At 36.3% G+C, this 24973-nt stretch overlaps 1 protein-coding gene across 1 annotated transcript in view; it reads right to left on the reverse strand.

Moving 5' to 3' along the window:
* The window catches only part of GIN1 (gypsy retrotransposon integrase 1), a 27705-nt gene continuing 2732 nt past the window's right edge, over positions 1–24973 (reverse strand). The window contains exons 2-8 of the mRNA XM_081089061.1: positions 17584–17729; positions 14892–15085; positions 12356–12658; positions 8977–9168; positions 8703–8879; positions 7895–8180; positions 1–686 (exon numbers count right to left, since the gene is read on the reverse strand). Of these exons, the coding sequence (XP_080945187.1) occupies positions 412–686; positions 7895–8180; positions 8703–8879; positions 8977–9168; positions 12356–12658; positions 14892–15085; positions 17584–17722 (1566 nt within the window). The 5' untranslated portion in view covers positions 17723–17729 and the 3' untranslated portion in view covers positions 1–411. The remainder of the gene's footprint in view (positions 687–7894; positions 8181–8702; positions 8880–8976; positions 9169–12355; positions 12659–14891; positions 15086–17583; positions 17730–24973) is intronic.

A 24973-nucleotide genomic window follows, 5' to 3' on the forward strand; every position in this document is an offset into this window, starting at 1 on the left:
ATGATTGAATAAATATTTATTAATACCATTCAAGATAGTTCAAATTTATTTTTTAAAGAAGAAATATTTTTTAAAAAATTAAAACTGAAAACATGGTACCATATCAAAAGATCTGAAAGTTTTGAGCTGAAATTTACTTTACTTCCTAAGAAACAAGCATTGCCTGTTTGTTTTTTTTTAGAAGAAAAAGTGAATTCTATATATTATCTGCTTTCTTTGCCCTTATATATATGCACTAACATTCAAAAGGTACAACTTTAGATCAATAAATAGTTATAAAATAAATGTTCAGAATTTAGTTATTAAGAGTGTGTCCAGACACTTCTATACAACCTTTTTCAATGGAAAAAATATCAAGTTTCAAGGGGTTATATATTCTCAACAAGCACTATAAATAAATTTTGGTATTTACTAACTTAAGTACTCAAGGACTTGGTTTGAGGAGTCCAACAAACTGAATGTCTGCTTTTCAAGATTACTATTATCTTCTATTAACGGAGAGATTTTAGTATTTCTATATTCTAATAGTTCACCATCCTTGCTTGATGTCAATAGTTCATTATCAGCTACACCAATAGTTGCGTCTTCTACCAGAATACTTGCTTGGTATGCTCCAACTGGAATTTCAGGCAGTCCAATGTAGTCATGATCTGCCACTACTGAACTTTGTAAGAGATAAAGACTGTCTGAAAGAAGAAACATAAGTTTGCCTTTTAGAATTATAATTAAACATCATTTTAAATTAAACAATGCTAAATGAAGAACAAAATCCCAAGTAATAAGAATTAACTAACAAGATTAACTTTCGTTGGATTCTCCTACCCACTAAATAAACATTTCAGAGAATGAATAAAACGATATATGAATTTCAAAGTTTATATATAGAGAAATAAAGTTACCACTTTGATATGCTAGAAATGCATTTATAGATCTTGAGCTTAAGTACCTAGTTATATTAGACTTAGTAACAAATGGACTTTACCACACTTATTTGTCAGGAGGTTCTATATATGTGATACACATTCTACATGTGATACACACACACACACACACACACACACACACTTTTTCTTTTAAACTAGAGGCCCTTTTGCATGGATTCGTGCACCGGTGGGGTCCCCTGGCCTGGCCTGCACCCTCTCACAATCTGGGATCCCTCGGGGGATGTCAGACTGCCAGTTTTGGCCTAAACCCCGCTGGCCAGGCCAAGCGACCCTACCAGTGCACAAATGCACCAGACCTCTAGTATGCATATAAGATCTTTGGTTAATCTCTTCCTGCCCCCCACTTCCCTCTGAGATTCATCAGCCTGTTCCATGTTTCCATGCCTGTGCATTGAGTGTCTGACCCCTGGTGATCAGTGTGCATCATAGTTACCAGTCAAATGGTCATTTAGGCTTTAATATATATAGAAAAGTAACTTATTGTAATAAGGATTATACTCAGCAAATTCTACACAACTGCAATAGAACACTACTCTGGAGATTTCAAGCTTTGTTTGTGAAGAAAAAAACACACAATATTCTCATTCATTCAGAAAGGTCAAATATGTTTAACTCCTACTATGGTCTAAGTCTACTGGAGCCAATAGAAATGCTCTTTAACTTCAAAAAAAGATTACAAAAAATTACCAGAACAGTGACTCCTGAGACCTTACATACATATTGAAATAATATTTTAGAGACACTAGGTCAGTGGTCGGCAAACTGCGGCATCTTGAGTGTGGCTCTTCCACAAAATACCACATGCGGGCGCGCACATACAGTGTGATTGAAACTTCGTGGCCACACTCAAGGGGCCAAAGAGCCACATGTGGCTCACGAGCCGCAGTTTGCCAACCACTGCACTAGGTTATATAAAATATATTATTAAAATTATTTTCACCTATTTGTACTTTTTAAATGTGAGTACTAGAAAATTTAAAATTAGATATTGCATACTTTTTGCATTGTGTATCTACTGGATAGTACTGATCCTAGAATTCTGAGTTAGGGATATAAAAAAGAACAAGATAAGCTCTGTCTTCATTATAGAGAGGTAAATATTTTGATTGATTTCAGAGAGGACGGGAGAGGGAGAGATAGAAATATCAGTGATGAGAGAGAATCATTGATTGGTTGTGTACCCCACTGGGGATTGAGCCCACAACCCGGGCCTTGACCTCCTGATTCACTGGTCGGTGCTCAACCACTGAGCGACGCTGGCTGGACTAAACAAACATTTTTAAAGGACTTTTCTACTCAGTCCAATTACACAAGAGACTAAGTATTTTTCTTTTCTCAATATATTGATTTAGTTGTGTCTGATGAAAGCAATATTTCAGTTTATGCAGTTTTAAGGAGTAAAAAATAAGTTTAAGAAGCAAATTATTTTTAGACTTTTTTAAGTTTGTGTTCATATTACCCTTTCTAAAGTTTTTTGTTTGCTTGTTTATGTGTTTTAATTCATTTTTCAGTTATAGTTGACATACAATATCCTGTTAGTTTTGGGTGTACACCACAGTGATTAGATATTATATAATTTACTACGTGATCATCCCAATAAACCTTGTACCCATCTGACACCATAGTTATTTATGAAATATTATTGACTATATTAAATATGCTGTAGTTTACACCCCCCATGACTATTCTGTAAAAAAAAAAGAATAAAAAAATTTAAATATCCCCAAGGAGAAAAATAAATTAAAATCAAAGCCTCAGAGAAGTCTGAGTGATTTGGATTAATTTATTTTTTCAAATAGAAAAGTATAGGGTTTCAGAATACTTAATTTTCTTATTCAGAAGAGAGGTGACTTGACTATTCCTATATATGGCCTGATAATCCTAAAACCATTAGAATGTATTGCCATACTCATCTTCTCTGATAAAATAATAACCATATTTGATTCTACATAGTTGTTGTTATAATAAATAACCAATACTAACCACAGAGAACTGAAGGACTGAGTTCAGATTATATAAGTAAAAGGCCAAAGGGAGGCTCTTTGCATAAACTGTATTAAATACTAAAGTCAAGATCATGGGCTTGATAATATAGAGACTAAGCTTTGTTTGTTTCATGGGTGTAGACCTTCTTGTGGTGGGCAGAATGGGCCACTAACGATCTCCATGTACTAATCTCTGGAATGTGTGAATATGTTACTTTCCATGCAAAGATGAACTAGGATAGTGATGGAATTAAAGTTACTAACAAGCTATGTTAATATGGGGAGTTTATCCTGAATTATCTGGTTGGTCCCAAAAACTGCGGTCCTTAAATGTGGAAGATAGAAGGTTGGAGTGATGTGATGTGCTGCTGGCTTTGAAGACAGAGGAAGAGGGCCACAAGCCAAGCAGTATAGGTAGCCTCTAGAACAGTGGTTCTCAACCTTCTGGCCCTTTAATACAGTTCCTCATGTTGTGGTGACCCCCCACCACAAAATTATTTTCGTCGCTACTTCATAACTGTAATGTTGCTACTGTTATGAATTGTAATGTAAATGTCTGATATGCAGGATGGTCTTAGGCGACCCCTGTGAAAGGGTCGTTCGACCGCCAAAGGGGTCACAACCCACAGGTTGAGAACCGCTGCTCTAGGTGAAAAAGGCATGGAAAGATTCTTGTCTAGAGCCTACAGAAGGGAACAGAGCCCTGACAATGACTGGATTTTACTAGTAAAATTTTACCAGTGAGACCTATGTTAGACCTTCTAAGCTACTAAACTGAAAGATAATAACCTGGCATTGTTTTAAGCCACTAAAATTGTGATAATTTGTTTAGCAGCAGTAGGAAACAACATATAATGAAAACCATTTTACAAACTGTGAAGGGCCATCACACTACATCTTTTGGGAGAGGCAGACACAATCTATCACAATAACTCCTATCCAAAACAAAACAAACAAATGAAACTATTTAAAATCTATAATGGATAAAACAATGGTTCAACAACATTTTTCATTTCAAAGGGGAACATTATGATTACAAAGAGACACTATGGTATATCATTAAATTTCTTGTTAAAATAATTAATCTTGAAAAGATGCCTGTCATTTAGAGAGACAAAATGACAAGTAGGATTGCTTAAAGTAATAATGAGAAACATTATAGACATAGTACAGAATGTGCTCTCTCTACACCATGTTCTGGATAAGAATGGATAAGAAATTGGCATCAGAAGCTTATCTGCTTTGGACAATGAGCCTTTAATACAACTACAAAATCTCAAGGCTGGTAAAAGTAGCAATGACAAGTACAGACAAATTCATAGTTCTTTTGGCTATAGCTCATCCAAATGTATGTCAAATAAAAGAATGGGGTGCTTATTCAAAGACATTTTATTTGCTTTAAATTTAGTTCAAGACTCTTTAAAATCAGCTTCTGAGGTGAAGATTTTCAGGAAAATATGTGATATTGAAAAAAAGACTGCCGATATCACATTACAGTCAAACCTCATTTCTGGAACATCTCCCATCTCCAACAATTCGGTTCTCGATAAAACAGTTCACTGAAAAAAATGTCTCAGTTGTCAACCAAAACTTCAGTTTTGGACATTTCATGCTGATACCTCAGCATGTCCAAAAGTGTCTCTCAGGCAACAAAGGACAGAATGCTTTTGTTGCTGTGGAAATCAAATGATTAGCACAAATTTAAAACATAAAGACCATCAAGAGCGCTAATGTTGCCCTAGCCGGTTTGGTTCAGTGGATAGAGCATTGGTGAGAGGACTGAAGGGTCCTGGTTCCATTCAGGTCAAGGGGACATATCTCCTGGTCGGCTGTGGGAGGCAACCAATCAATGTGTTCTCACATGGATGTTTCTCTCTCCCTCTCTGTCTCTAGTCCCTTCCTTCCACTCTCTCTAAAAATCAGTGGAAAAATATCCTCTGGTGAGGATAAACAAACAAACAAACAAAGAGTGCTAACGTTGCCAAGGGTGTGAAAGTACTCACAATCACAGGCAACTGAACAGGTAGAAAAACTGTTGCTGACTGGATAAACAAAAAGCAGTTAGCCAGTCATAGCACTGCAGAGGCAGTGATATATTAAAATATTCACTTAAGGCCCTGGCTAGAGAGTGGGCACTTGGACCAAAGGGTCCAATCAATGTGTGTATCTCTCTCTGTCTCTTCCTTTGCCCCCCTCCCTTCCACTCTGTCTAAAAATCAATTGAAAAAAATATACTTGGGTGAGGATTTTTTAAAAAAAATCATTTAAGGCTATTAGGGGATGGTTCAATGAATTTAAGAAGCGTTTATTTATAGATTAAATAGTACATTAGACAGGCACTATATATAAGAGGGGTTAAAACAGGGAATCATTTGGGGGTCTGGAACGGATTAATTCAATTTACATTATTTCTAATGGAATGAAAGGATTCAGTTTTCAAACAAACTGCTTCTTGAACAGCCTTCTGAAATGAATTAAGTTTGAGAACTGAAGTTCCACTGTATTTTGAATTTCTGTAAGTAAGAGAAACATAAAAAGGACCAAACAGTAATCACGAACCAGATTCCAAGATGGCCAGATCAACACTTTCTTGGTTAACAAGGAAAACAAGTTTACCCACCAATCTCAGGTTCCTTATGTGTACACTAGTATTAAAATTGCAACTTCCTTTATATACTGGAAAAAGTATCTGCAGAGAATTCAAGTAAGCAGCAAAGAGTATACAGCCTCTGTTTAGAAACTGTTGTACACAACTGGATTCCAAAATATTCAGGAGTAGCAAAATGTTTGCCTTGTTTCTTTGGCAAGAGCAAATTGCAAAACGTTGGAACAGATCCTGAAACAGGAATACTTTAAATATAAATTTTGTATTAATGAGGTTAACACATTAGAAAGAAGCTGAATGTCAAAGGTTAAGAAGAAAATCATGCTGAAGAAGAAAGGAAATGTACCCGCATAAAGTTTTTCTACTTAAATTGCAGAAGGAAGAAATAATACAGGATAGCTCAGAATTAAGAAACACAAGAAATAAAGTGCTTATCTTCTAACAAAGAGAATGAAGGTACCATGAGCTTTCAGAATTCAAATAGTTCAAGATAAGATTACTAACAGAGCAACTGGATCTATCACAAGCAGATGGAAAGGCACTACAAGCTTCTAATATGAGAGCTGTGACCCAGATCAGAACCACAATTGAGCTATTACTGAGCAAACAGACTCCAAGAGCTTCATCTATCTATATATATAAAAGGCTAATATGCAAAGTGTCCCCTCGGGAGTTCGACCGGGAGATCGGAGTTTGATCACTCACTATGACGTGTGCTGACCACCAGGAGGCGGTGTGAAACGAAGGAAGGCCCCAATCAGCCCTGCTCGCTGGCTAGGCCTGGTGACCCTACCCATGCACGAATTTTGTGCACTGGGCCTCTAGTATCCTAATAAAATAGTAATATGCAAATTGACCATCACTCCAACACACAAGATGACCGCCCCCATGTGGTCAAAGATGGCCTCCACCATGTGGGCACAATGGCCGCCACAAGATGGCTTGCATGGAAGGGAAGTTGTGGGTGATCAGGCCAGCAGGGGAGGGCAGTTGTGGGCGATCAGGCCAGCAGGGAAGGCAGTTGGGGGTGACCAGGCAGGCAGGCAGGTGAGTGGTTGGGAGCCAGTGGTCCTGGATTGTGAGAGGGATGTTCAACTGCCCTCGAGGGGTCCCAGATTGGAGAGGGTGCAGGCTGGGCTGAGGGACACCCCCACCCCGTACACGAATTTTGTGCACCGGGCCTCTAGTATATATATATATATATAAAAGCCAAGCGACCAGAACACCAGAACGACTAGAACGACCAGTCACTATGACACCCACTGTGGTCAGCCAACCAGCCCAATTGGGGGGCAGCCTCCGATCTGCCCCTCCACCCCAATCGGGGGAGGGGTGGCTGGCCAACCTCCTGTGCCCCTTCCCCCAGCCAGCCGTGGCCCCTCCCCCCAGTCATCCCCACCCCCGGGCGCCCCCCGCTTAATCGGGGGAGGTGGCCAGCTGGACCCCACCCGTGCATGAATTCGTGCACTAGGCCTCTAGTGTCCTATAAAGTGTAGGTTATCTGGTGCTCTTCTAATTATTATTAAGACTGTTAAAGAACTCAGCTATTTATTCTGTTTAAAACTATACTAAATTGTATCTTCCATAAATTGTTATTCATATTCAAATAATATTGATGCTTTATCTTTCTTTATGGAAAAGGCGAAGTTAAATGGCTAAGGTACCAATGAACTCCCTCTGAGTTATCCAACCCAGAGAAATTCTAGGGAGCAGATACACTAGAACAAAACAAAAGTCTCACAAAAGTGGGATTTAATCTGAAAGCCATAGCAAAATGTCATTCAGCTCTATTTATGAAAGAAACGGTTAAAGAAATCAGGATATCTTGACTGCTCAGAACCATATCTGGGGGAATATATAACCTTGTTTAGGGTGTTATCACCTCTTCTTATAGCACCTTATAACACTCAGAATACACCCCATTCTGCCCTCTCCCCCATACCCACCTGACTATGATGCAATGTTAAAAACTAATCACATTTCTTTTAAGTCCTCTAATAAATTTATCTCACAACAGGATTTTGGACAGTATGTTTGTTTTTGGCATTATCTCATGCTAAAATGAGACACAAAGTTGCTCATAAAATACTGAATATGAAAATAGAGAACACATTAATTCTTCTGTGAAACCGCTCAGTATCTCCCACATGAACTATGGGAAAGTGTGAGAAGCACACTAGCAATCAAAATAAAATCTCTTTTAAGCCTGATGGTTCCAGAAGAGATATTCTAATAAAACAGACTACCTGGGATCTAAAACTATACCAAGTTTTATAAAAATGAAAATGTGTGGGGTTTTATTTTTAACTTCTCTCCTCATTCAAAGAAAGTAAAAGCATAGAGAAGTGACAGACATTTACCTTGTTCTCTGGATTCTCTTCCATAGGGCTTAAGGTGAGACATTTTGATAGGTCTTTTAAGCCTGGTCCCAGCGCTGTCTCTCAGAACAGCACATCCACTTTCTGTAATATAGTCTATGACACAAGGACCAACCCATTCCGACTGGAAACGACCATCCTTCCACCAGTTTTTCCTTTGCCTTAACACTTCATGACCCACTTTTAGTTGAAATGGATTTAACTGCTTTGGTTTCTTTTTAACAATGATTTTGTTTTTATGCGTTTCATCAACAGTGTTGTTCTCCATCTACAAGTATGGGGCAGGGGAAAAGAGAGAGAGAACAAAGGGGATGAAAGAGCTATAGCTTCTTGAAGGTAAATGCAGATAATAATAAAAATAATTATTTTTTCAGATGCTACTTCAAAGTTAGGTATGAGTCCCACTTAATCCTTAAAACAATATTTGAAAGTCAGCATTACCCCAACTTTACAAACAAAGTCAACTGCGGTAGATTAAGTAATTTGCCCAAGTCAAACAACTGGAAAGCAGTACGATGAGGGATTTGAATTCTGCTCTACTTGATTCCAAAGTGCATGTTTTTCCTATAACTGTCTTTCAGAATTTCATAGCTAATAAGCACCATGTTTAATCAAGACAAGCAGAATTTGGTGGAAAAAGAATTTGGTTTAAGGATGTATCAGATTGTGTGTGTGTGTGTGTGTGTGTGTGTGTGTGTGTTTGTATCCGTGTGTGTATATATGCTACAGAATTTTGAAATATCACTTTATAGATTTTTCTGTTATAGAGTTTTCTATTAAATAGAATCACCTGGCCCACTGAAGTTGTCTTATTCTCCATTATTTTATCAGTTTCTTTAATTGCACTTCGAATTTTGGCAAACATACTTGTATCATCACCATCCACTCCATGGAGAACATCTAAAGTCTCAGGCATATAAGGATTTCGATTAAACATTTGAAAGTATGGTGTATTTTTAGTAGGCTCCTGTTTTAAGGAAAATAAACAACAACTTACAATAAAACACTTATTTGGCAAGAAATACTCATAACTTAAAAGTATAGAATTACAAAAAGGCACATACCAAGTGAGTTACATTGAAGGCAAATGAAACAGCTGACAGGTGATCATCCCAGTTGTTTGGGTAGTCAGCACAGTGTTTGGAAAGAAATGTTTTGATGGTGTTGGGTATACCTTCAGTCTGGTTAACAGCTTGAGAGGCATGAGAAATTACAATTTGCTTCATGCCAAACAATCCACACAGTTCAATATTGATCTGAAAAATATATAAAACAAAGCTGACTTTAACATTTTATTTTCCCTTGATTAAAAGGTTTCAAAGAAATTGAAACCTGCCTTTTGCATTGACCATTTTATATAAAAACATCTATTTTTTATTTAAAATAATAATTATAATTTATTGAGTCCTGACTATGTGCTGGTCAATGGACTAGATGCTTTATATTGTTGTCATTATACATTACGACAATCTAATAAGGTAATATTAACCCCATTTTAATGATAAGAAGCTGGAGCTTTATAAGTATAGTGCCTTGCCAGGGACACACATACATCAAGGAAGTGGAAGAACAGAATTTAACATCACCTCTGAGTACAAATAACATTTTAATCCAGTAGATAGTTTCTAAAAAACACCAGGTCACATAATCCAATTATCAGCTACATGACCTTGGCCAACTCACCAAACCTCTGTGTACTCAGTTTTCTCATCTGTAAAATCAGGAAAATCCCACCCAGGATTCTTTTTAGAATTGAATGAGTAAATGTGAAGACTTAAAACAGTTCTTGGCAATTTATAACTCTTAATGTTACTATTATTGTTGTTGTAATGTACACGACCTAGACCTAAAGGAAGTCAAAATGAGTTTAGAGCCCTGCCCAGTGTGTCTGAGATGGTTGGGCGTCATCCTGTGCACCTAGAGGTTGCCCGTTTGATTCAGGAGGCACCTGATGGATGCTTCACTCTAACATCAATATTTCTCTCTCTCTCCCTTCCTCTCTCTCTAAAAAGAAAATCAATAAAAAATCTTTTTTAAAAGTTACAAATGCAGTTGTTGGGCTTTTAATAGTTGTTGGGTGGACTCAGCTGGTACTAGTTTTTTGGGTTTTTTTGCCCATTACCTTTCCCCTCTTTCTGACTAAAATGTAGACTTTGTGGCATGGGCTCTGGCAGCCATACTGGAAGCACAAGCTTGACAGTCACCTCCTAAAGCTACAAGTATCAGTTCCCATTGACATTCAGAGTTACCCTTCCAACCTGGGCCTTCTTTTACCTAAATTTTTATACTGGGAAGAAGAGAAGTGTTTTGTGTTACTTGCAGCTGAATACAATTTCTAGCTAATACTGGTATACTATGTAGTAGTAAGCTATCTCCTTTTAATTAAAAAGTAACTAAAAAGAAATCCCAGAGAATAGGTATATTTGGGTAAGCTTCAATCTGGGGTCATAATCAATGGTTTTAAGTGGCACCTTTGGAATGGCTTCAACTTCTTTTTTTCAAGAAATTTCCTAGGAATGACCCAGTGAATCCATTTGTGAGATGCTATCTTGATAACCTTACCCCAATAACCTCTTTTTCCTTCCCATTAAACCAGACATCCCACTAGTGGTTACAATTTTGGTTTTCCATAAGACATATTTCTAAAATTAAAGAAGTAATTTTACATTTGAAAATGTTTATTCTCTCTTCCTCAAAAGCTTACAAAAAAAATCTATATTTTATTGAATAACAATTTAGCAAATATTCTAAGCCAAGTTACGATAGAAACATGTATTTTCATCCAACTATATGATAAATCTCCCACTTTGTGTACACTGTTCTAATCTTATTACAACACTTTACCAGTGTTTTCTGTATTTGCTGACAAAATAAAACATTTGGTAATCATTACACTTTCTTTGTAATATTTAAGCCATTTAAATCACAGCAAAAAGAACACATTTTCCCAATCATGTGATTTTTAATTTTTTGTATTATTTAACCTCTTAAAAGAGACTTATAAGTATTTATTGTTACTTTTGGTAAAATTTTCAAAGTGCTGGACTGATAATCACATGATTTTAAACATGACTGGAAAAACTGCTGGTGATTCATATTGGCTTTATGCTGTCATTATTTAATTTCTTGAAACAGTATATGCACTTAAGGTGAGGCTCCTCATTAATAGAGGTAAAAGCAAATATTTCCAAATAGTATACTTTATAATTTTTAATTTTGGTGGCCAATTTCCTATCAGATTGGATTAGTTCATATTTATTTTCATTTCATTAATGTGTCTATGAAAGATCTAATACCACAAATTAATTAGAAGTGTCAGCTCTATCATTTTCTTGTGGTTGATAGGTGACTGCATTATTGATATTATCATGTTTTATAACAAGAAATTTAAGCCACCTGGCTATTCTGTGAGGATTAGCTTTGCTGAAAATTACACGATAGTCATAAATTCAATTATTGCTGAAAGCAAGAGACAGGGAACCACTGAAGATTCCTATATATTGAGGATTCTCACTTTTCTCTTATGATACCTTGGCACAGTAGGTGTGACACACAATCATTTGCCTTATTGACTCAGGATGCAATTATCAATCTGTCCACATTGTTAGTAAAGCTGTATTTCTTTCTTATTAGATAAAAAGAAATATAAACAGAATTTCTAATATTGTCATCAAACAAAACAGGGTCTTACATACCCTATTTTGCATATCACTGCTGTGTCAGTCAAGGTAGTCAAGATTATGTTGCAATTACAAAACACATTCAAGTTTCCGAGGCTTAATCCAACAGTTTTACTGTTTGCTCAAAGTCAGCTGTAGGTCAAAATGTCTTTCCAAAGCAACTATTCTCAACTAGGTGCCCCAGCAATTCTGGATGAGAGAAATTCCATCACTCTCCAGTATAATATCTGGTATATTCTGTCAGTTCTCCAGAGAAAAGAGTAAGATTGGGGGATTGAAGAATTAAGCACGAGTTTTTCACTACCTCGGGCTGTAAAAGTGGCGCACATCCATCCACTCAATTTCTTTGGCTAGATCTAGTTACTTGGGCTTCACTACCTGCAAAAGTCTAGAAGGAGCCATCTATATTTGAAGACTAGGATAACTAATTATTGCTGAGCACTAGTAATTTATATGACAAAAGCAACAGATAATTTTGCATATTTTAATCACTAAAATTATAAAAGCAATTTGATAATACATATAAATTGAAAAATTAAGAAAAAAATCTATAATCTTATTCCTCTTAAAAATAATTCCATGGTTAACCTTATGGGTTTTTATTTTAGTGTTTTAATACCTATTTTTTATATAATTATCTATGTCAGTAAATGAATATGCAATATATATGTCATAAAATTCTTTACTCAGATTTTTGTGTTTGTATAATCCTCACCCAAGAATATGTTTACTGATTTTAGAGCTTAGACCTCAGCTGTCTTACCTGACGAATGAACTCATCTCTTTGGTCCATTATTATTTTCTGAGGAGGTCCATATAAGAAAAATATATTGATAATAGCTTTAGAAACTTCTGATGCTGAAACATCACACAGAGGCAAAATCACAACCCATTTTGTGAACAAATCTGTCATGATCATAGCATATACATGACGTCTGTTGCTTATATGAAATGGGCCCATTAGATCAACAGTAACTATACTCCATGGATTTTCCACTTTGAGGTGCTGTTTAGGTGCTAGAATAACTGTATTTTTTGCCACCTGACAATGACGACAAGCATATACCTGCAAAACAGGCACACCGTGAAGAAAAGACATGTAAATTTTAATATATTCAACATAATAAAAGCAGTCTTATAAATCTAAAACTTTAATAGTTAATAGGTACTTTGTGTATTGAAGAAGAAATTTTTGGATTATTCTAGAATAAAATAAAACCTCCTATTCAAGATAATAAGTAAATATTAGTTGCTATACTATTCAATGACCATCTTTTTTTAAAAATATATATTTTATTGATTTTTTACAGAGAGGAAGGGAGAGGGATAGAGAGTTAGAAACATCGATGAGAGAGAAACATCGATCAGCTGCCTCCTGCACACTCCCTACTGGGGATGTGCCGACAACCAAGGTACATGCCCTTGACCAGAATCGAACCTAGGACCCTTGAGTTCGCAGGCCGCCGCTCTATCCACTGAGCCAAACCGGTTAGGGCTTCAATGACCATCTTAAGGAGTTTTACTCAAATGGAACATAATTCTGGCTTACATTCAATAAATACTTATGAAATGAATAGATCTTAAGACAACTTTGCTATAATTTGAAATCAGTATGTAAATATAATTTCTATAAGCAAAAGGTTTTTTAAAAAATTATCACTCCAATAAATTAATTTATACATCTACTTCAACAAATATTTATTAACACATAATTTTATTCAAACAATATTTATAGATACCAAAAATTCCTTTAGGTTCTGGGAAAAGAGAATGGACAAAAACAAAACCCATGCTATCATGGAGCTCTCATGTGAATGAGATGAGATCAATTGATGAACTTATGGATGGTGTCATTGCTCAACATATTTCTGGAATTCCACTTTGGAAACTAGTTTTAAACCAACCCCTAAACAAAATTTTAAAACAATCTTATTCAATTATAGTCACTTTTTTATAGGTTATTTTTTAGAGAGAGGAAGGGGAAGGGAGGGAGATGGAAAAGGAGGGAGGGAGGGGGGAGGGAGGGAGAGAAATATCAATGTATAATTAATTTTTATGAAAAGTTTTATTTTACAACTTATATACAAATAACCTGGTTATTTTCAAAAATCATATCCATCCTCAAATTTGACAAAGATTTCATCAAATGTCTGTAAAGGAACTGTGGCAGATTCTAAAGGAAAATACAAATATCCAGGTCTTTGGAATACCTGCATAGATTCATAAACTGACAACTCATAAATTATACTTTTTTAAGTGTTGGTTTAATTATTTATGCCTAAAATGACCATCCTTTAGATGCACTATTATAATTATTAAAAGGATCTCACATATATATCACGGAATTCCTACCATTTGCAAATTGAGTGTACTAAAAAGAGTAGAAATCAGTTCACCTACCAGCAAGAATCCCAGAATTTCTGGGTGAACTTTTTATTATAAGAAGTTGAATGTCCTAGTAGGTTTATAAAGTTACAAAACTCAGACTAATTTCATTATCTTCACAACTTGACTTTGTGTTTAGTTGGTTTTAGGTTTCTGCCATATTTGACATTTTCTATGGCAAGATGAAATGGGCACAAAAGATGAGAGCATACATAGGACCTGACTTTTTATGAACATATTCACTTTAAGAATTCACATCAAGATTGGATGACTGCCATCAATGAGGTCATTTAGTTAAAGGAATTTCAACCCCATTTTTATTCTGCCTATATAGAGATCAATGATGAAAGTCTAGTTCTAAAAAATCTGTCTAAATATAATGTTTAAATAATGCTTTGTTCTAGTTCAAATTATATTTTAGTGATTTTAAAGAAGAATTCCGAAGGAAGGAAAATAAAGCACACAAAATTTTCTGTACAAAAATTACCCACACAGCCTTAACCAGTTTGGCTCAGTGGATAGAACGGCGGCCTGCAGACTCAAGGGTCCCAGGTTCGATTCCTGTCAAGGGCATGTACCTTGGCTGCAGGCACATCCCCAGTAGGGAGTGTGCAGGAGGCAGCTGATCGATGTTTCTCGCTCATTGATGTTTCTAACTCTCTATCCCTCTCCCTTCCTCTCTGTAACAAATCAATAAAATATATTTAAAAAAATTACCCACACAAAAGGTACTAAACCATTTGTACGCCATAAGCATCTAAAGACACAAGCGGCAGGCCTTTTTAAATTAAGTTCAAAATATCGTGGCAGTTAATTGGTAAATGAAAACTGCTATCCAGAGTAAATCTGGAGCAATGAATTTTGGATATCTATTACAGATACATTATTCAAAATATTCTAAATAACAGCCATACCCACTGTTTGACATCATTGGTCACAGAAGTCCAGTAGTAATTGGATTCCACTAGAGTGAGGGTTCTGGATATGCCATGATGGGCTCCAGTGTTGTTTTCATGGCATTCTCTTAGGACTTTCTTTTTTTCTTCTTCTGAAATAATTACCAACCGATTTTGTTTTCTGTCTTTTCCAACATAAAACAACTTTTTATCTAGAATAAAGGAGACAAAAATATAATTGCAATTTTTAGAGATCTATATAATTTTAAGATGATCACAGCCTTATCTTTATTTAAACCATGAGGGATTTATTTTAAAAAATTACAAACCTTTTTATCTCTAAGAGAGAATATTTGTAATGATATTAACGTACAATCTGAAAGGCTCTCAGCTGTTAGACTTACCAGATATGTATGAGGAGCACTAGATAAGCCACTTCAGGAACAGAATTTTCTGAAATAGTATTTCATCATAACTCCATTTTTGTAAGCAACCACCTTTCTTAAAATTTTTCTGGATTTGAGTTGGAGGTGGGGTTGGTAAAGCCAGAAAGTGGGAGAACACTAATCCTCAAGATAGTTTGTTTTCCTTTGGAGGATACCTGACAAGAATCTAGCAGGGAGAGAAACATCGCCTCTCCAGTGTAGATGAGGTAACTGTTCGAAACCCAGATTACACCACTAAGTTACTAATATGATGAATTGAGCACATGCTCAGTGGAACAGTCCTTCCTTGAATTTAAGCAACTTGAGGGCAGGAACCTTACTGTCTTATTCATCAATGTATCTCCAAGGCTGAGATGTGACCTGCTCATTAGGAACTTTGTAAACATTTTTTACATAAATGATTAAATAAATTAATCAATGAATCCTCACTTTAGTCTAAGAAGTATGTCTGTTCTTAAACTTAAAGGAGTTATGTACACAGGGAGAAATGAATAGGTATTTATTTGTTACTAGAGGACCGGTGCACAAATTCATGCCCCAGTGGGGTCCCTAAGCCTGGCCTGCAGGGTCGGGCCAAAACCAGCTCTCTGACATCCCCCAAGAGGTCCCAGATTGTAAGAGGGTGCAGGCCAGGCCAAGGGATCCCACCAATGCATGAGAGGGTTGGAGAGGGACAAGGGAGGTTGACCTGCCAGAAAGATACCGTGAGAGGACTCCAGGGTGTATCCGGCCCATCTCACTCAGTCCCAATCAGCCAGACCCCAGCAGCAAGCTAACCTACCAGTCAGAGCATCTGCCCTCTGGTGGTCAGTGCACGTCATAGTGACTAGTCAACCAGTCGACTGTCTGCCCCCTGGTGGTCAGTGCATATCACAGCAACTGGTGACCAGTCGATGTCTGCCCCTGGTGGTCAGTGCACGTCATAGCAAGCGGTTGAGCAGCCGTAGCATATCATTAGCATATTACGCTTTGATTGGTTGAATAGATGACTGGACAACTGGACACTTAGCATATTAGGCTTTTACTAGAGGCCCGATGCATGAAGATTAGTGCAAGAATGGGCCTTCCTTCCCCTGGCTGCTGGCACCGCCTTCGCTCTGGCCGGAGTTGCCTTTCCGCCTTCACTCTGGCCTGGAGCCACCTTTCCGCCTTCCCATGCTGCCCAGAGGCCTGGAGCGGCTGGGGCGGTGTGGAACGCCTGCGTCATTGCCATAGTGATGACGCAAGTGTCCTGCCCCATCCCCGGCCACCTGCATATGCAAATTAACTCGCCATCTTTGTTGGGTTAATTTGCACACTCACTCCTGACTGGCTGGTGGGTGTTGCGAATATATGGTCAATTTGCATCTTTCTCTTTTATTAGTGTAGATTATATAGGACAGTGATGGTGAACCTTTTGAGCTCGGCGTGTCAGCATTTTGAAAAACCCTAACTTAACTGTGGTGCCGTGTCACATATAGAAATTTTTTGATCTTTGCAACCATAGTAAAACAAAGACTTATATTTTTGATATTTATTTTATATATTTAAATGCCATTTAACAAAGAAAAATCAACCAAAAAAATGAGTTCGCGTGTCACCTCTGGCACGCGTGTCATAGGTTCACCATCACTGATATAGGATCATAGAATTTTCTTGACTTTCTTTGAGGAAAGCCTGATTCTGTGCCTCTAGCCAAAACTCCCATTAATAGCACCAACATTCAGTTATCTGTGACTATACCTCTTACTTATCTCATTCCTAACTTCCCTTACCCTTTGGAAGAAAAAGAGGCAAAAATTATCATAAACTTTCAATACATATATTCTACTGACTAATATTTAACCCATTCAGAAATTATTTAATGGCAGTGAAAGGAGGGAACCACAGAAATAAGTATAGTAAACAAACAAGTTAACTTTGTCAACATTTTCATATTAAGCATCAAATAAGTTTTTCATGGATAGTAACATGAGTCTTCAAAATATACCATTAGTGCAGAAACCACCTGAGGGAAAAAGCAGGCAAGGTTAATTTAGGTATAGGTTATTGTTTTTTATTCCAAGGTATCTTTTCTGTCTATAAATTTAAATGCCCTTTTCATGGCCTTCAGTTAACTTCTGTGTGATTTTTATTTTGCTTTTGATTGAATGGCATCATCAATTCAACTAGTAATTGTTTAGCAACAACCAATTACTACAGAAACTTTCAGGATTCCATAAAGAACACATATGGAGAAGCATCTATATTAACTCTATATTCAAGATTTGGGGCCTTAATTTTACCTTTGAAGACAAATTTTTTTGCTGCTCTTCTTATTCCACTTCTCTCACTCGGTAGTGTAGTTGGATGATATTCACCAGCTCGTTTATAATATGCAATTTGTTTAAGATGAAGTTCACCGTTTTTTCCACTACGTACCATTGTGAACCTAGGAAAAAGATATTTAAAGATATAATTTAGCCGGCTGATGTGGCTCTGTGGTTGAGCATAGACCTATGAACCAGGAAGTCACGGTTGGATTCCCAGTCAGGGCATATGCCTGGGTTGCAGCTCGATCCCCAGTAGGGGGCGTGCAGGACAACCAGACACTCAGCATATTAGGCTTTTATTATATAGGATCATAGAATTTTCTTGACTTTCTTTCAGCAGATCAAGGATTCTCTCTCATCATTGATGTTTCTATCCTTCTTTTCCTTTCCCTTCCTCTCTCTAAAATCAATATGAATATATATATATGTATGTATATATACATATATATTTTAAGATACAATTTAAATGATAAGCTAATTCAGTTGCTTTTTCAGTTCAGACTGTCACACTTCTGCTTTACATATGAATTGAATATTCACAAAATATTACCTGATAGAGATAATTTGTAGTACAGAAAAGGAACAGTAATGTATATGAACTAAAATATTCAAATGTTATTTTTGAGATATATCATGACAAATTATCTTGTCTCTTTCCACGTGGTAAGAAATGTTGACAATTTTCCACATACTGAGGAAAAAAGGAAATGAACAAGTACACTTCAAAAAGTTTTGTTTAAAGTCTCTCAATACCATTAACTAAAGTGTTACTTATATAGGATGATTCTGTTATGAGACATTTAAATAAACGATAGGTTATAAAGAGAGAAATTCAGTTTTATATTACTTCTATATATATTTATGGTCATTGAAAAATGCAAAACAAAAAAAAACCCTATTCAAATCATTTATGAGAAAGGTATATTTTGGAAATGTTCATATAATAAAGAAGAAAGGAGATATTTAGTTATTCTAGAGCTCATGCACTCTTCTGAACTATACATAAGCTGCTTTTTTGATCAGAAATTATTTTTTATTTTATGCATACCTTCTCTATATTATAAAGAAAAATCTGGTTGTATAGACCAAAATAAAGGAAAACTTCTCTACTTTAGTTTTCTTTAAGAAGAAAATTTTTTCTTTCATATTTTCAGTTGAAAGGAATGATCCTGCACTTGTTTTCTGTTTGGCCCCACCCCCACCCCATCCAGAATCATTTTCGGCTTTTCTCTCCCTGCTGCTGTGCCCTAGGAGGCTGACATTTACAGGCTGCATTTATAGTTTTTCTACCCCACAAAGTCCATTCTGCACCAATAAGAAAGACAGATTGGGGTGGAAAAACAGAAAGGTCAGTACAGTTAGGGGACAACTGCATAATTGAGGCAAGAAATGATAAAAGTCTGAGTCAAAGAAATATCAGGGGGGTAAGAGATCAACTAAAGGACTTGTATGCATGCATATAAGCATAACCAATGGACATAAGACACTGGGGGATAGGGGAGGCTAGGGGACTGTCTAGGGCGGGGGGATAAAATGGACACATATGTAATACCTTTTGTAATACTTTAAGCAATAAATAAAAAAATAAATAAATAAAAATAAAAACCAAAAAAAAAAAAGAAATATCAGTGGAAATGGGCAGATACATTTTATAAGAATCGTGACTCACTGGATGTGTGAGTGAATAAAATTAAGAGTCTGGGATCACTTCTGAAGTTCTGGCTTAGGGAGAACAATGACAGTAGTGAACATGTTGTATTGAGCTCATGGATGACCTAAGCATGTAGATAACGTTAAGGCAGTGGAAGAAGGATTTCATGGAAAGTACACCTAATAAGAAGAACAGTAGACATATCCTTATCCTTTAACATTCACATTAATGAATACACTCATCTATGAATCCTTCCTGACCACATCCATTTCCTCTCAGGTAGAATTGTACACACCTTCCTTGGTGCACCTACAGTACATGCACCACTTTCATAAAATCTGCAACACTTTATTCAACTTACTAGTTTATATGTCGCTCTCCCAAATATATTGAAAATCCCTCAGCAACATGAGATTAGCCAGAGAAACAGGAAAAAATCCAGAAGAGGTTCTGTCATAGAAGTCTAGGGAATAAAGAGCTCTTGAACACAAAGTAGAGGAGAGGTTACATAATATCAGAACTAAAATTTGTCTAGTGGTTTTGGTAATAGAGTAGCATAGGGCAAGTGGAAACCTGACCAAGGAGGTATAAAATGAATAGGCATTGAAAAAGTGTATATAATAAGCTTAAGTTTAGTTATGAAGGCAAAGAATTACAGGACAGTTGCTAGAGACAAATATGAGGTTTACTCACTGATCTAAAAAAATAGTATTGAGCTCCTGCTATGTGCTGGACACACACTGGAGATACAATAATAAACAAGACATGTATCCTCTTGACACTTATGGAGTTTACATTCTATTAAGGTTAAGAGACTGCTTTGACATCCAAGTTCATAGCAGCATTATTCACAACAGCCAAAAGGTGGCAGCAACCCAAGTGTCCATCACTGGATGAATGGATAAACAAAATGGGATATACTGTATGCATACAATGGAATAATTATTAACCTTAAACAGGAAGGAAATTTTGGCACACACTAAAACATGAACATTATGGCTAATGTAAAATACGTCAGTAACAGAAACACATACTGTATAAGTCTATATATATGAGGTACCCAGAGAAGTTAAATTTATAGAACGGTGTTTGTCAGGGTGTGAGGGTTGGGAGTAAAGGAGAGTTATTGTTGGTAAAGAGTTTCAGTTATGCAAGAAAAAAAGCATTTCAGAAGATGGATGGTGGTGATGGTTACACAGCAATGTAAATGTACTTAATGCCATTAAACTATACACTTTAAAATACAGTTAAGATGATGAAGATGACATCTAGGACTTTCATAGCTAGAGAGAAGTCAATGCCTGGCTTTAAAACTTCAAAGAACAGGCTGACTTTGGTTAGGGACTAGTGAAGCCAGTGCTCATTTACCATTCCCAAAATCCAAGGATCCTTAAGAATTATGCTAAATCTACTCTGCCTTTGCTCTATAAGTGGAAAAACAAATCCTGAATAACAGCACAACATGGATTTACTGAATATTTTAAGACCACTGTTGAGAACTACTGTTCAGAAAAAAACAAGCATTCCTTTCTAAATATTACTGCTTACTGACAATGCACCTGATCAACTAAGAGCTCTGATGAAGATGTACAATGAGATTAATGTTATTTTCATGCCTGCTAACACAACATCCATTCTGAAGCCCATGGGTCAAGGGGTAATTTGACCTTCAAGTCTTATTACAGTCATGTGCCACTGAATAATGGGGATAGTTCTGAGAAATAAATATATCCTTAAGCAATTTCATCATAGTGCTAACATTATAGAGTGCACTTAACAAACTTAGATGGTATAGCCCACTGTATTTCTAAGCTATATAGTATAGCCTACTGCTCCTAGGTTACAAGCTTGTATAGCATGTTACTGTACAAAACAACATGAGATTAAATCAAGCACAAGAAAAAAATGATGCAATCAAGAAACAGTATTCACAGCATTAGGGTTTACAATAGCTAAGACCTGGAAACAGCCTAACTGCCCATCAGCAGATGAGTGAATAAAAAAACTTTGTTACATTTACACAATGGAATACTACACAGCAATAAAAAAGAAAGAGCTCTTAACACTTAAAACAGCATGGATGAACCTGGAGAGTATTATGCTGAGCGAAATAAGCCAGTCAGAAAAAGATAAAGTATCACATGATCTCACTCATATATGGAATCTAATGAACCAAATAAACTGATGATTAAAAATAGATCCAGAGTCATAGGAACATGAACAGGCTGTTGAACCTCAGAGGGAAGACAGGGGAGGGTGGGTGGGAAGAGATCAACCAATGACCTTGTATGAATATATGCATAACCCACAGACACAGACAATGGGGTGGTGAGGGAGGACGGGAGCAGGCTGGAAAAGGTTTATGGAGGGGGGGGGAGGGAGTATATAATACTTTCAACAATAAAGATTTTTTTAAAAAGAAATGCAGCCGAAACCGGTTTGGCTCAGTGGATAGAGCGTCGGCCTGCGGACTGAAAGGTCCCAGGTTCGATTCCGGTCAAGGGCATGTACCTGGGTTGCGGGCACATCCCCAGTGGGAGATGTGCAGGAGGCAGCTGATCGATGTTTCTCTCTCATCGATGTTTCTAACTCTCTATCTCTCTCCCTTCCTCTCTGTAAAAAATCAATAAAATATAAAAAAAAAAAAAAAAAAAAAAAAAGAAATGCAGTAAACACAAGATATATGAGGCTGCTGCTGGTGTAACACTGCATACTGTTTAACAGCAAACTTTCTAATGTAAGTATAAAGAGTACACCCTAAAACAACAAAAAGTATAGTATAGAAAATACATAGACCAGTAACTCATAAGTAAAGCATTGCATTAGGATGTTAGGATGGCTATGTCATTTGGCAACAGGAATTTTTCAACTCCATTATGATCTTATGGGACCACTATCGTATATGTGGTCCATCACTGATCAAAAGGTCATTTTGCGGTGCATGACTGTATTTAAGAAATATATTACATAAGGCTAGAGCTGCCAAAGTGATTCCTCTGGATCTGGGCAAAGTAAATTGAAAATCTTTTGGAAAGGATTCACCATTCTAAATACCATTAAGAACATTTGTGATTCATAGAAAGAGGTAAAAATATCAACATGAACAGGAGTTTGGAAGAAGTTGATTCCAACCCTCAGTGACAACATTGAGGGATTCAAGACTTCAATGGAGGAAGTACTGCATATATGATGGAAACAGCAAAAGAGCAAGAATTAGCTGTAGCGCATAACAATGTGACTGAATTACTACAATCTCACAATGAATCTTTAACAGATGAGGAGCTGCTTCTTATGGATAAGCAAAGTGGTTTCTTAAGATGGAACCTATTCCTAGTGAAGATGCTATGAAGATTGCTGCAATGACAACAAAGAATTTCGAATATCATATAAACTAGTGCATAAAGCAGTGCAGGATTTGTGAGACTTCTAATGTGGGCAAAATGCTGTCAAACAGCATTGTATGGTACAGAGAAATTGTTCACGAAAGGACAAGTTTTCAATGCAGAAAACTTCATTTTTGTCTTTTTTAAGAAACCGCCACAGCCACCCCCAACATTCAGCAACCACCACCCTAATTGGTCAGCAGCCATCAACATCTAGGCAAGACCCTCAGCCAGCAAAAAGATTATGACTCACTGAAGGCTCAGATGATGATTAGCACTTTTTAGCAATAAAGTATTTTTTAATTAAGGTAAGTATATTTTTTATAGAATGTTATTGTGTACTTTATAACAGACTACAGTATAGTGTAAACATAACTTTTATATTTACTGGGAGAACAAAAACTGTGTGTGATTTGCTATTGTGATATTCACTTTATTACGGTGGTCTGGAACTGAACCTGCAATATCTATGGGGTATATCGGTAGTAATCAGGACGGTGTGGTACTGGCAAAATGAGAGCCGTTGGCCTATTGAAGAGAATAGTGTCTAGGAAAAAAGCCACACAGAAATGATAAATTGATGTTTGAAAAAAGCACCAAAGTAATTTAGCAGAGAATTAATAATATTCACAAGAAATGTTGCTGGAACAACTAAATATCAATATGGAAAAAAAAGACGAACCTCAACTCTTATCTTGCACCAACTATAAAAATTAACCCACTGTGGGTCATAGACCAAAAGGTAAAACCTGAAACTATAGAACTTCTAGAATAGGGGTGGGGAACGTTCGGCTCTCGGGCTATTGTAGGCCCACATAATACTTTGGTCTGGCCCTGCAAAGGCATTAGGGGTGAGTTAATTAAATGTTTGATCAAATATAGCAAGCTAATTTTTAATTGATAATTTTGTATGGCCCAGGGATGATGTTATAAATATCCGAATGGTCCCTTGGCACAAAAAAGTTTCCCCACTCCTGTTCTAGAAGATAACAAAAAGGAAAATCTTTGTGAGTTTACGTACAAACAAAAAGAACATTCACAAAAGAAAAAAATTAAAATTTTGTTCTTTTAAAGATACTGTTAAGAAAAGAAAAAGAGAAATTACAATTAAGAAATATTTGAAGTACATATACTAGTATATAATAAATACTAGTAACTTATGTCCATAATTTATAAAGCGTTCACCTAAGCTCAATAATGAGAAGAAAATTCAATTTTAAAAATGGGCAAAGGATTTGAACAGACACTCATCAAAGAAGATATGGGTGGTAAATAAACACATGAAAAGATACTCAGCACCATTACACAATGAAAAATGCAAATTAAACCACTAAAAGATTCCAGTACATATCCATCAAAATGGCAAAACAACAACTAAACAAAACAAACTTAACAATACTAAGTATTACCAATGACGAGAATTGATAGTAAATGTTATAAAGTGATTCTGTAATAAGTAATTTAAATTATAAATAAAGGCCCTGACCGGTTTGGCTCAGTGGATAGAGCGTCGGCCTGCGGACTGAAAGGTCCCAGGTTCGACTCCGGCCAGGGCATGTACCTGGGTTGCGGGCACATCCCCAGTAGGAGGTGTGCAAGAGGCAGCTGATTGATGTTTCTCTCTCATCGATGTTTCTAACTCTCTATCCCTCTCTCTTTCTCTCTGTGAAAACTCAATAAAATATATTTAAAAAATAAAATAAAATAAATTATAAATAAAGAATAGATCTTATTAATTCTTAGTGCTTACATTGTTTCACACAGTGTTTGGGACACAATGATCATTCAACTATTTGTCAATAAGTAAAGAAGTACTTGCATTTCCTAACAGAAGAGTTAGCATTGAATTAAAAGAGGGCACATGTTCCAAAGTTCACTTTGGGAAAACATTACTTTACTTGCGTACATGTGGCACCAGTAGTACGGTCTGTCTAAGAAGATAAGGCTTTTAGGAGTCAGCATTTTCTAGTGAGTGAGTTACTTAAGCCTCAGTATCCACATTTAGAAAAAGGACATAATACTTATTCCACCTTTTTCACAATTACATGGATCAATGAGATAGTGAATTTGGAAGTCCTTTACAAATGGTAAACCAATATATAATTATTGTTTAAATACTTAAGTATTATTATCCATATCAAGCTGTTCAAAGTAACACAGAACACTTCTCAAAATCTTTACAAGGAATAAGATTTTAAAACCTCACTCCTTTCTTTAATGGTTGATTAATGTTTTCTGGCAAAGTATATGTTTTACTAACAATGAAACCTAGAAAACTCAACAGCTGCATACTTTATAATGAGATTACAGTCTAAAGGGGTCATAAGCT

This window comes from Myotis nattereri, assembly GCF_964212035.1.
Source record: "Myotis nattereri genome assembly, chromosome: 4".
Taxonomy (NCBI): domain Eukaryota; kingdom Metazoa; phylum Chordata; class Mammalia; order Chiroptera; family Vespertilionidae; genus Myotis; species Myotis nattereri.